Genomic DNA, 14,580 nt, shown 5'->3' with positions numbered 1-14,580 from the left:
GAGGGATGCAGGGATGGCCAGGTGCGGGAGGCTGCAGGCAGTGTCCAGTTATCATGCACCCTGACAGTCCCTAGTACCATTGCTGTTCTGAGTGTGGGCACCGTCAGTCTCTGGTACTGCCGCACCATTCTTTTTCTACAGTTTTTTAGGTTCAGCCTGGGCAGCGCATGCGCTGCTCTGCAAGGCATGCTGTATTGGAGTATGTACTTGAAGCCCCGACCACTCTGCCCATATTTGTTATTGGCCTGTTTCATAGACCTTTGTAAATGATTGCTTCTGATTTGTAAATAGGCTTGTTAGTTCACCCTTAGTACCGGCTTGTTTATTTATTTATTAATTTTCACTTTTATATAGCCTAAACTTTACCCGCAGGTATCAGAGCGCTTTAAATCAGCATGCTTATAACAAGCAAGACTAGCACTCTATATTACTGCCAACTTAGCTTAGCATAACCAACAGCTAACCATTCACAAACCATGTTTATATACCAATTGCAAATTAAAAATAAATGTATGCAAAACATTGTCATTTACAATGCCAGTAACTCAAACTTTAATGCTGCGAGACCTATTGCATTGCAAATGCTTGTTATTTTTGGACTCTTTCAGTAGAGAGACTGCGAAAACACTAGTATGCAAAGATCTTTCACATGAAAGTTGAGTACATTGAAAAAAAAACAAGCATTTACAATGCAATAGGTATCAGAGCGCTTTAAACAGACACAAAATACCCTTGTCTAAGAAGAAGCACTGCCCTATGCGTAAAAGGCTTGGCTTGCATTTTGGAAAGAGTAAAGTGCCTATCAGTTTACCTAACTGCTATAATCCTCTGAAGAACAACAATCAACGCATATGCTAGGAGTTGCAATACTAACAGAACTAAAAATTGGCAGACTAGCCTGGTGCCTAATGCAAAATTAATTAAAAATATTTTTTGAAAGGTTTATTAATTTTACACTTCTGTTGTGTCCCTTCATTTGACCGGATGCTCCGTATATGTTTATGAACGTCCAATGTATAGTCAATTTGACTCTTGAAATAAATGTTTACTTTCACCGTCATATGTGCAAGTAATCAGACATCTAATCCAAGTTAGAATCATTACAATCAGATTTGTTTTCTTATTTGGCCCCAGTCCTATGGAACTCTCTCCCACTAGACCTTCGCCTGGAATCAAGCTACCTCCAATTTCGGAAGGGAGTTAAAGCTTGGCTTTTTAATCAGTAGCACACAATATATCCATTTTTTGTCCACCCTAACAGATCCAAGGCGCCGCAAAACCCTCAGGGTAGCTGTTGCGCCATACAAATGCATTAAATAAATAAATAAAATAAATAAATTAATGAATCCTAAAGCAAAATTGTTTCATCTTTTAAGAATTCAGCACACGGCTGTTCTCGTCCAAACAGGGACGGGACATGTTTCTTTGTGCAGTTAAGGACCCTTTTAATGAGAAGCTTTTGGCTGAGGTTCGCAATTAGAGAGTTGGCTCTGTAAAAAAAACTCCACTTAAAATACCTCTTTCAGAAGCATTTAATCTTCACACAGATTCTTTTTAACAATAAAACGTATTTCCCGTTTACAGACGGCTGTTGACATATTACAAATTTCTTAAAGTGAACAAGGATACCTTTGGACTCGCTTGCCCTCTCCACACCATACGATCCAAATAGCAATCTTGCTAATGTGCAATCAACATGGACTACTGGCATAAAGAAGGCACAGCGGTGCTCCCTGCACATAAGTAGCTATGGCTTTGTTCCAATCTAACATGGATTCCTGGTTGAGCGGCATATCTTGAGTTGTAAGTGCATCCTGGGCCAAGCTTCATGTTTTATTAAATGTCACAGGAGCCAATTAGTGGAAAAATACCAGTTACTGCCATCTAACCTGCAATAATTCGATAATTAGCCTGCTACTGCGAGCATCCTATTTGTTATGTAGTATTCCATTTACCAGGAAGAACGCCTTAGAACAATACTCTTTTACTCTCTATTATTTCTAGAGCCGTTTTTAGTTCTGCTATTACCTTTACAATACCTATTAGTGCTACTGTTACTACTTTTCCGAGTAGTTTTACCATATGTTCTTCAACTTGCTAATGTTATTTCTACTCCTGCCGACAAAGTCATGGCGTTGACTAAAAGATATTAAAAACTCACCGCTGCAGCCTGGCTTGAACAGGAAGCCAGGCAAACTGTGTTGGGACGGGGGCGGGGCCGCAAAAAAGACAGGAAGCAGATGGGAGCCTACCCTGCGCTCCTGTGCCCGTCAGCCGGAAGATTTGCGTGTCAGCTAGCAGGGCTCCCGTGCTCGTGGAGAGCCCCGCCTGCTGCTGAGAATGACCCGCTGGCTGCCGAGGGAGAAAGGGACACGCGAAAAGAAGTCGGTGAGTGGGGTGTGAGGGGGGGATGTGTGTGTGTGCGAGTGTGTCTGTGTGTGTGTGCGAGTGTGTCTGTGTGTGTGCGAGTGTGTCTGTGTGTGTGTGCGCGTGTGTGTGTGTGTGTGCGAGTGTGTGTGTGTGTGTGTGTGCGAGTGTGTCTGTGTGTGTGTGCGCGTGTGTGTGTGTGTGCGCGTGTGTGTGTGTGTCTGTGTGCGCGTGTGTGTGTCTGTATGTGCGCGTGTGTGTGTATGCGTGAATGCGTAAAAAGAGCCCGATGCCTGGTGGGGGGAGGGAAAGTGAAAGTAAGCAGCAGGCTTGCACTGGAGACAGGAGATGGGTGTGCGCTTCAGTCTGCGCGTGCCCCGCGCCGATCCGATTCCAGAGCCTGCGCATGCCAATCTCCTGTCTCCTGGGAGGCAGAGCCGGTGACTAAAGGTCTCTGGCGAGATAGCGCTTTCGCGCTGTAATCGCTAGAAGACCTAAAAAGAAGTCTGTCAGCTAGTAAATTAAATGAATATTCGGTCTGCATAGGAGGTATTCGCGTTCTTATCTTCTTAGAATCCATCCAAGGCCAATTCGAACGAATCCAGCAATTTTCTCTTAACCTTTCCGCAGCCATATACTCAGATTAAAAGTATTTGCATATTTACCTTGCATGAAGGTTTAATGCAGGACATTGACAGAATGAAGATCTTGGACCGGCTGGACCGCTTTTTGATGCAGACTTACTCCACATATAAAGTTGTAAAGTTCTTTTTTTATAACTAGGGCAGGTAAATGGGTGTTAAAAAAAGAAAAAAAAGAAACTAGCATTGGCGTAGCCAATAGGTCTCGCCTTTGGGACCTTAGAAGTGTTTAGCTATGCAACAGTTGATGTTGTTGCACCAAGGATATTGTGCTAGATAATAAACTAAAGCACTTATAAGGTCCCAAAAGCAACACCTATTGGCTATGCCAATGCTTGTTTGGCTTTCAATAGTCCTAGAAACTTCTAAATTGTTTGGAATATATTTTTTACCCTGACCGAGGGACTGCTTACTACTGAATTTAAGTCCCAAAGGAATCCTTGCAGTAGAGAAAGCAGAGTGTAGTGGGTGCCTCCTTCCCTTTCTACAGAGATCTCTGTGGTGTTTTAGCCTTCGGTCATTGGTAGAGACCACTTCTAACCCCATCAGCCAGTAGAGGACATGACAATGCAGAAGAACCTGATCATAACAAACTTCCATTTGCGAACTATTCCGTGCAATAAGTCACAGTGCATGAGAAATCATAGCCTTCAAAATGGCGTCTCACAGGAGCTTGAGCAAAGGTTCTTTGGCCTAGTGTTGACTTCCACTAACCGTTTACAAATGGGTTTTGGGGGAGATCCTGCCTGGAAGTACCATCTTCATTTAAACCAATTAGTAATACAACCATTAGACCTATCTTAATACTTCAAAACACAGTTTATAATAAGCACTTTTCCATAGGATTAGTTTAGGCAGACACTTAGTGCAGTGTTCAGTCTTAACATTATCCACACAATATAAACAACATAAGATTTGCTGTTTGATAGTTTGTTTTTGCGGAGCATTTGAAACACATTGACAGACCACCGGTATATAAACTGTACACTGAGCACACGATTAAAGTAGTGCAGTGTTAACAAGCTGTCTAGACAATTTGTGTAGAATATTTAACGGGAGGACACACTAGCAGGCTCTGAACAGCACACCAACTATCACGTGGTCTTTTAGCCAGGCAGACTGAACACTAATATTAGTATCAAATGGCTGGTGTGGGCAGACACGGCAGGTTGTAACACAGTACGTCTTGTTGTAAGTGGTTAATGAAGACCGGCTCATAGGCAAGATGTTAACACTTGATTTGCATCCTGCTAAATTAAGACAGGCACACTGACTTAAAACACTTCTAATTCTATTGTATTCATATTTTGTGGCCTGACGCAACGGACTAACTTTCCAGCCTGCCCTGAACATAATGTTTTTTGTGTAGACGGGTGCCCGGAGCGTTAAAAGTGAGCAGGTGCCGTTGACTGAAAAATTGCATTCAGGACTTGCTTTTTTTTACAATACATAGTGCATTTCATGTATTTTTCCATCTTTAACCAATGGCTTTTCGATCACATTTGCCTGTTACTGTTGCTGACATCCAGTGGCCTCTTTTGGTTCAAAGTAGACATGTAGTTATGTTGAACAAAATTATACGTAAGCGTTCTGTTCCGAAGTCCTTCCTCTCTGTTTGCACTGATTACACACATATTAAATAACTGTTTACAAGGAAGCAGTGTTTGATGTGCAGGGAGAAAGGAGATAGCACGAGGCGACTTCCTGGGGGCGATGCTGCGGGCTCAGTCCATGTACAGCGTTTAACTTGCGGGAGCAAGCGCGATAATTGCAAACAGGTGGCACCTCTGCTCGCTCCAACAATGTAAACGCCGTACATGCATGAGTGCCCATTGGAAACTGAGTAGAACATGCACGAGTTTCCACAAAAGCCCGGAGTGATTCCAAGAGGTCACTCCAAAGCAGTGTTTGCGCGCTGCGTAGGAGAGACCTTAAAACGTATCTGCATGCTGAGTCTCTCCTCCGTAGTCCCTTGCTCTGGCCGCAACAGGAACCCAGTCTCCCCATAGCCAACCACAACGCTGCAGGCTGTAATGCAGCCTGCGTGGAGAACATGTAAAGTTGCGCATGAATGTTTGGACGGCCAGAAGCGGCCAACCAAATATTCATGCGCACTCACAGTGTGCTCACCATTCCCCGCGCTCCTCTAGTCAGAGCAGCTCCGCCCGCCCTCCAAAGTTGCCACAGCAGGACAAAATAAAATGATCATGTGAGATATTAGAATTGGATTATTCCTATAATTACGCACAACCTGGAGGTCATCCCGGACTCATCGCTCTCTAGGACCCTGCAAGTCAACGCTGTCTCCTCCTCCTGCTTCAACACCATACTTATGATCCGCCAGATCTACAGGTGGATCCCCACCAGGACCAGAAAGACGGTCACTCAGGCCCTCGTCAATAGCAGGCTGGACTATAGCAACGTCCTTTAGCAGGAACCACAGCCAAACTCCAAAATAGACTCCAGCGAATACAAAACACCTCGGCGCGCCTCATCCTCAACATACCGCACCATTCCCACATCACCGCCCACCTGAAAGAACTGCACTGGCTCCTAGTAAAAAAAAGTATCACATTCAAGCTACTCACACGCTCACAAAAAACTCCACAACGCCGGACCAACATACCTCAACAAACAACTCACTTTCTACACCCCGAAATGTCACCTCCGGTCCGCCGACCTCGCCGCTGTCCCACGCATCCACAGGACCTCCGCCGGCAGCAGATCCTTCGCCTACCTTGCCGCCAAGACATGGAACACCCTACCCACACAGCTGCGCCAGACCCCGGACCTGCTGACCTTCAGGAGACTCCTCAAGACCTGGCTGTTCGAGCAATAGCTGCCCCCCCGCGCCTTGAGACCCTCCGGGTGAGTAGTGCGCTGTACAAATAATTGATTGATTGATTATTTTACTGCTAAGAAGCAGTGGGGCGATGCTCCTGCGACGCTCCTCTGCCTTAGCGGAGGAGCAGCCACTGCTCCCCTGCGACAAACTGTGTACCTTTCTAGGAAGTACCAAACTAGAAAACAACTAGCCTTTCACAAACTGCTCATAAACGACCTTCTTTAAAAAACAAAGCAACATGAACAAGCACTGGCAAAGCCAATAGAGTCTAGTTTTTATTAGTAATGCTATACATCATAGATATTCACAAACATTTTCCAAGGGCCCAATAAGTAGAGTCTGTGGGTGCAAGCCTTTTCTGCTTGTGATCACTACCTTTAGAGAGTCAAGTGCACAAAGGAAGTAACTTGATTATTAAATTGGGATCAAACAGAATCTTAGGTATCACATTCTCCTTATTCTTTTACTCTTATCCGCAAACATTAGACATGCTTAAAAACCGCTCAATAAACGTAGCATGTGCTATAAAAACTCTTTGACAAAGGCCTCTGCATTGTCAAGATGTCTACTATAAGTGTTGCATGTTATAGGAGCATTTTGGGTGGTTCTAATTGTATGTAATGTTCGTACACACACTTATTTTCCTGCTTTCGATTATACCACTCTTTATTTTACATTCTTGTCAAAAGTCCTCTGAAAGTGTCATCATACTGTTTTCAGTGGGTCCGATTAATAATATTCTTCATTGGCTCTTATTTTCCGTGAAGAAATCGAGACTGACATGGCGCAAGTACGATGGGTGAGTTGATAGTAATCAATAGGGACTGTATACGGTAAAAGAAACAATAGGTCTACCTGGTTCAATATAAGAAAAGAGGCCTTTTAGAATGTTTCTTCTTTGAACACGAGTACAAAGTTTAAATTAATGCCTTTGGATGGTACCAAGTGACCATCAGTGAAGTGAGAGCAAACCCCATACCAACATCAGAAAGAAGATCTGCTTTTACCTTTCTGGGTCCAGAAAAACGTGGCAGTAAATAAATATAATCACCAAGACATGTGTTAACCGTCTGCTGAGTGCCCAAGCTATGAAGCGACAATTGTGTAAGATTTCTTTTTAATCTTCTTATTGTGCTCGAATGAAACATTTGGGGACATGTAGATACAGGTTATGTGTGTGCAAAAGTAAATGAGGTTTTAGATTTGATTGTTGTTTTTAATAATTGTACTGCATTTTTATTAGTATAATGAACGTATGGAGTGTATGTATTGATATTCTTTTTATGTAAATAAAATGGTTTACAGAAAATACAATTGAAGCACTTTATATTGAGAATTGAGAAAAAAAGAATGAATTTAGAAAATGTATAAATTGTAATGATACAAAGCTAGGTGGGTCAGTAACTGCTATGTGATTTAGCCCGCAATTGAAGCCATACAGGTTGAGCGGTAAATCTTTGGTCATTGTTTAGAGTCTTATTTATCCCTTTACTGAGCCTAAAGAATATTTTTGGGACTACCCTTTGTGCTCCGTTCTTCGTGGACTCGGAGCCAGAGAGAAGAAAAATCAGTCATGCAAATTTTTTTTGACAAAAACGTAAAGTGGCCTGCCAAGAGTGGTGGATTGGATATCAAATCATCCTGGACTGCAAAATTGTAACATAGGAAACCTTTCAAAGGAAAGGCAGTATGCTTATTACAACCCCGTGAGCTGCAGCCGTTCTCAGTGAACTTGTATACAAGGGAGACAGATGAAAACACAAGAACTCTCAAGGAGTGCCATGTGGAAAAAATGGAAGTCAGCGGAGAGCAAGCACTTGCGGAAGAATAAGAGAAGACAGACTGAGAGGTGGTAAAGAAGCTATGCTCTATGGGAAGGACAGAAATGGGCAGTCCAAAACAAAGCCAGTAAATAGAACGCAAGCAAATTTGAGTTACAAAACCAATGGTAAGCAGAGGGTGGACTGCATCGCCGGGCAAGCTTTCAGCATATACCCATTAAGCCATTGCAATCAGCCAGCTGCACTGCCTAAAAATGTAGCATTTCCAAAGAAGATTTACCGTCGAACATCTACAGAATGCAAAACTCAAAAATAGGGAAAGTGACAAAGGACACACATTACGGTGTGGCTTTCATTATACAGTGCTTCACATTTCCATGGAAGATTAAAAAACACGTATGGAAGAATCAATGACTTTGGAGCCATTAGTTTTACAACATTCCTGCATTGGGAGTTGGCCTTTTATTGGTAACATTAGCGGTGGTGGACTAAAAATCAAAAACAGCCCTGGTAAAAATGTTAAAACTAGCTCCACAGTGCATGAGGCTGCGACTAGTTTGGGGCCTTTGAGGCTTTGCTAGGCCATAGCATCTGGTACTACCCTGAACATACTAAACATGAAGTGGCTGAAGGATAGGCATCAAGCGAATTATCAGGTTCAATAGCTTCTCGCTTCAACCCTTCCCCATTCAAAAAGAGAGCATCCCACGGTGCATTGACACTTGGTTTTTCCCACGTCTCACACCACGCTCCTGAAATAAAAAAAAAACACATGCATGCCCAAAAACAGAAAAATGATAGGGCAGGAAATTTAACAGGTAATAAGTAACAATCTAGTGTGGTATTGCCATTAAGGAATTTTTTAAAATCTGCACTTACCAACCATGACCGAAGTGTAACTATGTGCCGGGTCAAAGGGGCATCGTCCTTTGCCATCTTCACTCTTACCCACCATTTGAAATGGGGAAACACTCTATAAAGACATTTTGATTAGTTACAACACAAAAATGTACTGCTAGGACCAAATGTATAAATAGGAATGCATGTCAACAGTAAAAGGACACTTCCACCTCAATCTATGTGGCACTTGCAGCCTTTAATAACTTTTCACTCCTGAATCAAAGGAAAACAAGAAGTTAGGCATATGAAAATTCCTCCTGAGTAAGCCTACGTTTTGGCCCCAATTATTCAAAGTAAACACTTGAAACAGTGTTCGTTTTGAAGTAACATACGTATTTCATGTAACATCAATTAACCCATGAACACCTGTATACTTTGACAATTTCAAGTTTTAAATATCAAGCTACGAAAACATCAGCCAGAATAAAGAATAGTTACTAAGTTGTGTGTGTAATATTATATATATATATATATATATATATATATATATATATATATATATATACACATACATATAAAAATGGTATGTAAAAACGTCCAAAAACCAGCAGCTGGATAGACGAAGCAAGACCCATAGATAGTGCAGAATTTCTTTTATTCAGAGACCCAACACCAGTCCGCCATGACGCGTTTCGGCTTCTCCAAGCCTTGATCACATGACACTGACATGGGGGCTGAGTGCACAGTGCTAATTGATATATTGGAAATTTAAGAAATACTTTCTCATTTTGAGTCGCGTATTTGCACAACATACAGACATGACCCAGATAAGGTGATCTACAATAACAAACAGCATAAAAATGATTAAATGCAAATTGTTAAATTCAAGATCGCAGACCCTCAGATTTGTAAAATCTTATGCACATAGGAGAATCATTGGGGGCAATTATAAATAATGTTAAAAACAACTACGCTAGTAATCCGTTTTAAAACAAATATTCACAATAAACGCCCAGTTGCTAAAATGAATACACAATTCTACTGTATGCATAAATATCTGCAAAAATAAAATCGAAGATCACACACTGGTGCCAGAATGTTTAAAAAACTGAATAGGTAATTTAAAACTGGCAAAAGTTCAGCCCCAGTGGGCATAAAGTGCATTGTCTGGGTGAAGTCCATGTGCAAACTTGCAGTTGTAAACAAACAAAGAATGATATATATATATATATATATATATATATATACATACATACATACATCTGTGTATGTGTAAGTATAGGTTTATTATGTTTAACTCCACATATATGTACCTTGAATGTACATCTTCAGGATAGGTTGAAGTGCAGTTTAAAATGGAAAATCTATGAATACCTGTGTATAGTTACCGTGACAATATTTTGGTAGTGGATATTCCAACTGCTATATTTTTGTGCTTGATATTCGGACATACAACCCCACAATCCTCAGTGTTACATCAGATTTACACCGCTGCTCCGTTGTCAGAAATCCCTTGATAAGGGCAGCCCGAAGTTACCATGGCGTATGAATAACCACAGGGCATGTTTCTGTTGGCCAGGTTTTCAATCTTTTTACTAGATGTTTTATTAATACAAGTAAGAGCACTGTGTCCTTCTCAAGATCACAACCTCAGACTTAATAGAAGTATTATTAATAATTAACCTTTTCGCAACCACATAGCCCTTCCTGCAAGGATTCCAACTGAGGTTAAAGCTGCTTTAGGGTCTTGGATAGCAATACAAACGACATCGGGTCCAGCGGCTACGCTGTTAAACGTGGAAACTGTGACCTGGATTCTCGTCCTGTAATGTTAATGGGTGCAGTTCTGGAATGTGAAAATGTATAAGTGTGTGCGGTCTAGTACTGTACAAATCAAATGTGAAACCTTCCCCTCTCACCTTATATTGTTGTTTCTGCATGTCATTTACAATCCAACCCCACAAACACCTCGTGTGAGATACTCTTGCTACGAAAGTAAGGACCTCTGCAGAACGATTCTGCTGTTCACTGGAGAGGTACTAAAACACAGCACCTTCAGCATACTTTAAAGACTAAGCAAAAGCTTCAGCCACTTTGGAAGAAAAAGCACCAATGAGTAGACTTGATAGTAAGTATCACACAAAAACATTAGGAATGTGCGAAGATTTAAACCCTTGTTTAAAGAGGTTCTGAACTCTTACAGCATCTCTTATTTTAAGTAATTAGTAGAATGAAGCAATAAAGCAAGGTAGCAACTGTTACCAGGGTGACAAGGAGCCCCAGGAAAAAGATTTCATGCCACAGAAACCTTTTAAGAATTGTAATCAAAGCCTTCTGTTGGGTAAATAAAAGAAAGCAAAGGTTTCCCTCTATAGCTTTAACATATTTCCCATACTAATGTTACAGACAGACACTGATCAGGAACACATTGTTCCTAGTGAAAGGTGGTTTGGCAAGAGCAATTACAGCAGATTCATTTGGTCTCAACACTATTCCATGCACCCCCATGAAACATGGTAGGAGTTCCTTTCAATGCACCACCACTCTGAAAACTCTTGCTCCTGCCTTCTGCAGCAACACGGTAGGTATGCAGATTCTCAACACTGTATGCTTTTGTAGGTGTCCCATCCATTTCCACCGTCCCTCCCAACCCGTACCATAAACTCAATGAAAATTCTGGTGGTATCGAATTTATGCCAGCACCAAATTCGATCTGCAGGTGTACATTTCTGGATTCTGTAATCAGGATCACGTAATCAACATCCACAGATTACTTTTGTGCATAGTAATTCCTGAGGAGGTTGTGAAAGTGTCCCTTGGAGCACAATTATTAACCAGCACATGAGTAGCTCTGCTGCAAATGTGTGGGGCGTATTCAAGGCTATGTCCAACTAGAGCAATGCTTTACTCTACAGTGGGTTTAGACAATAAAACATCTCCTCCCCGCCCTAGAGAACAACAATGGTTAACTCGTATTGTCTAGTAGGAAGAGAACTACCTCACCTCTCTTGGGCCATTGTTTAACTGGTAGTCACCAGGGAAAACCTTTTATATTAGTCACAAATGCATCGAAGAGCGGAGCTTACCATATAGTTACAGATAGGCTGGAAGGCATTGGTCCCGCATACATACAGGACACTGCTATTTACGGGCTGCAACACGCGGACGTAATTAAGGCATTCAGTCTGCAATAAAAGGACACAGTGTAAAAAAAATAGAAACAAGCCCATTCAACAACAGGTAGACACCAACTGGAGGAACAGGTTTTGAGCCTATGGGTCTCTGTAGTACAAAAAAACATCTCTTTGTATCTAGTACATGGTTGGCATCTGCCAACACCTCGCAAGCAGTTTAAAGCATTCACATCTGCATTTCTCACAACTACAAAGTAAGTAGCACTGCCAGTTGCCTTTTTGTTTCACCAACGGAGAAGGGTGCAAACAGCACCAGCACACTTGCACATTAAGGATTCTTACTGATCACAGAACTTACATTTGTGCAGGATATTACGATCTGTGTCGGGGAAACCATTGTCAATTAGCATTTTTCAGTCTGGTCTCCTAGGAGTGTCCAAGTCATTGTTTTGCTTTTATTTGGTGATAGGCACAAGTTTCCAGGCACAGAAGAGGTCAATGAGATGCTGTGGAGGAAGGTGTGCATGGGAACCATGACGCCATACAAGGCTTGAGGGTTATATACAGAAGCCTCTGGGTTAAGTAGAGCATAAACGCTAAGGTGCTAATTTACAGGCTTACCTCAGGTATAATAGCGGCAAAGAATGGCACAATACCAGGTACCAAGAAGGAAAGAGTCTGTACAACAGCAAGGGAGCCACCTGTCTCATACAGAGTTAGGACGAGTACAGACACTGGAGGGGCGGGCTGATCACAACATGGTGGAATGCTGCAGGAAGGCCTAGCCTATAAAAGTAGAGTACACTGCCTCAACTCTTAAGAGGATGCGAGACAGAAGGGAGCCAAAGAAAGTCAGATGTACATGAAGGGACGTCAAGTTTCCATGAAAACGTATCAAGTTCACTGTTGACAAGTCTGTGCCATTGATTAGGGTTTAAGATCTAGCAGTGTGTGATAGGAAGAAGTATAAAAGCCGGAGGACACAATCATTTGTGCAACAAAAACAAAATAAAAGATTTGTTTTTTGCTATTGGTTTCTCAAATATAAGTAAGTACAGTTCCTCACATTGCTGTTAAATGAAATTATTATTGTGGAAGAATCTAAACAATGGCTGAGCTGGTGAAGGAAGAGAAATCTCTGGAAAAGAGAAAACAAAGGTGTTCAATCTTCCCCATTGTCCAGTTGTGTGCCCTACGCGTGGTTCCTACTCGTGGTCCACCCGCAGAAGATAATATGCTGGAGGTGGAAAAATAAAGACCACACCCAGATCCCAAGAGAGGGATCAAAAACAAAAAAGACAACATATCCCTGCTTTCTTTTTTTCTTTCTACGTCTAAGCTATCCACACAGATAATAGTAAATGGGTTATCCGCACATAAGGGGGCGGGGCTCAAAGGAAAGGGAACTTTACCCAAGTTCGTAACTGGAATTCAATTCCTAAATGGGCTAGGATTTTAAGTTAGGACCCAATTAGAGAGTGGTAAAATGTCTGCTTCACCGACTGACCCCACTAGTAAGGAGATGCTGTGGGGAGTGAGCTAACGTGTTTACTTTAAGCCTTCCTTCTCTTTTCTCTCTTTCGAAGTGTTGTGCCAAAAATCAGAAGGAAGGACCTCATTTAATTTTGGTTATTCCTAGCCTGTGCAGTGGTTTCCTCTCGAGCATTGCTATTTGATGGAGCACAAGTGGTAGTTTTGTATACCATTTTTTTTGCAGACCTGCTGAAGACTGCAGCTTAACTGAAGTGGCAGGATGTATCTAGGAGACCAACATAAATAAGTCCCGGTATCAATCAATCAGGGGTTTATAAAGCGCACTACTCACCAGTGAGGGTCTCAAGGCGCTGGGGGGTGCAGCTCCGGATCAGTCGAAGAGCCAGGTATTGAGGTTCTTCCTGAAGGTGTGCAGAATGGGTGAGCGTCTGATGTTGACTGGGAGCTCGTTCCAGGTCTTTGCTGCAACGTAGGAGAAGGCTCTTCCGCCTGCTCTGGTTCTCCGGATGCGTGGGGTCTCTGCCAGGGATGAAAGTCTTGCGGACGGAGTTGAAGCAGGTTGAGGCGACGGCGTTGATCTGGCGGGTCATGGTGAGGGAGGAGTCCAGGATGATGCCGAAGTTCCAGGCATGGTCCTTCGGGGAGAGTGGGGTTCCAAGGGCAGAGGGCCACCAGGAGCTGTCCCACACAGTGGGGGAAGGACCGAGGACGTGGACCTCGGTCTTCTCCGAGTTCAGTTTTAGGCAGCTGTCACCCATCTAGGGTGCAACATCTTTAATTCCTTCTTGAAAGCCGAGTCTGGTGTCTTCGGGGTTCTTCGTGAGAGAAGGGATGAGCTGGGTGTAGGCATAGGATACTATGCTGAGCCCGTGCTGTTAGTGGGGAAGGGGGCCATGTAAATGTTGAAGATCGTGAGACTGAGCAAGGATATTTGGGGTACTCCGCAGTTGATCTCTGTGGTTTCGGAGAGGAAGGGCGGTAGTCTGATCCTTTGGGTTCTGGCGGTGAGGAAGGATCGGATCAAGTCGAGGGCGGATCCCCGTATGCCGGTGTTGTGGAGTCTGGCAGCGAGAGTGCGGTGGGAAACTGTCGATGGCTGCGGAGAGGTCTAGTAGGATGAGGGCTGCCGTGTGGCCCTGGTCGAGTAGCATGCGGTTGTCATAGGTGGCGGAGAGGAGGGTGGTCTGTGGTTGCTGCGGAATCCAGACTGGGAGGAGTCTAGGATGGCATTCTCTTCGGTGAAGGTGGTCAGTTGGGTGTTGACAAATCGCTCTGCGACTGTGGCTGTGAAGGGAAGGATGGAGATGGGCCGGTAGTTTTTCAGGTCCTTTGGGTCAGCCAAGGGTTTCTTGAGGAGGGGCTTGACTACTGCCCACTTCCAGTCATCGAAGAAGATGCAGGATTCGAGGGAGGCATTGATGGTCCATCCTAGTTCGGGAGCTATGGTGGTGGCAGCTCTGTGGTAGATGTGGGGTGAG

General features: G+C 43.1%; 1 protein-coding gene across 6 annotated transcripts in view; it reads right to left on the bottom strand.

The window, feature by feature from the left end:
• The window catches only part of SEMA4D (semaphorin 4D), a 1,027,601-nt gene that overhangs the window by 446,143 nt on the left and 566,878 nt on the right, over positions 1 to 14,580 (bottom strand). For all 6 annotated transcript variants that reach the window (XM_086961137.1, XM_086961138.1, XM_086961132.1 and 3 more), the window contains exons 7-8: positions 11,561 to 11,659; positions 8,514 to 8,607 (exon numbers count right to left, since the gene is read on the bottom strand). In XM_086961137.1, the coding sequence (XP_086817263.1) occupies positions 8,514 to 8,607; positions 11,561 to 11,659 (193 nt within the window). The remainder of the gene's footprint in view (positions 1 to 8,513; positions 8,608 to 11,560; positions 11,660 to 14,580) is intronic.

This window comes from Lissotriton vulgaris, chromosome 3_1 (genome assembly GCF_964263255.1).
Source record: "Lissotriton vulgaris chromosome 3_1, aLisVul1.2, whole genome shotgun sequence".
In the NCBI taxonomy this organism is placed as follows: Eukaryota; Metazoa; Chordata; class Amphibia; order Caudata; family Salamandridae; genus Lissotriton; species Lissotriton vulgaris.
The sequence above is the reverse complement of the archived record's forward strand: the minus strand, read 5'-3'. Positions and strand labels throughout refer to the sequence as shown.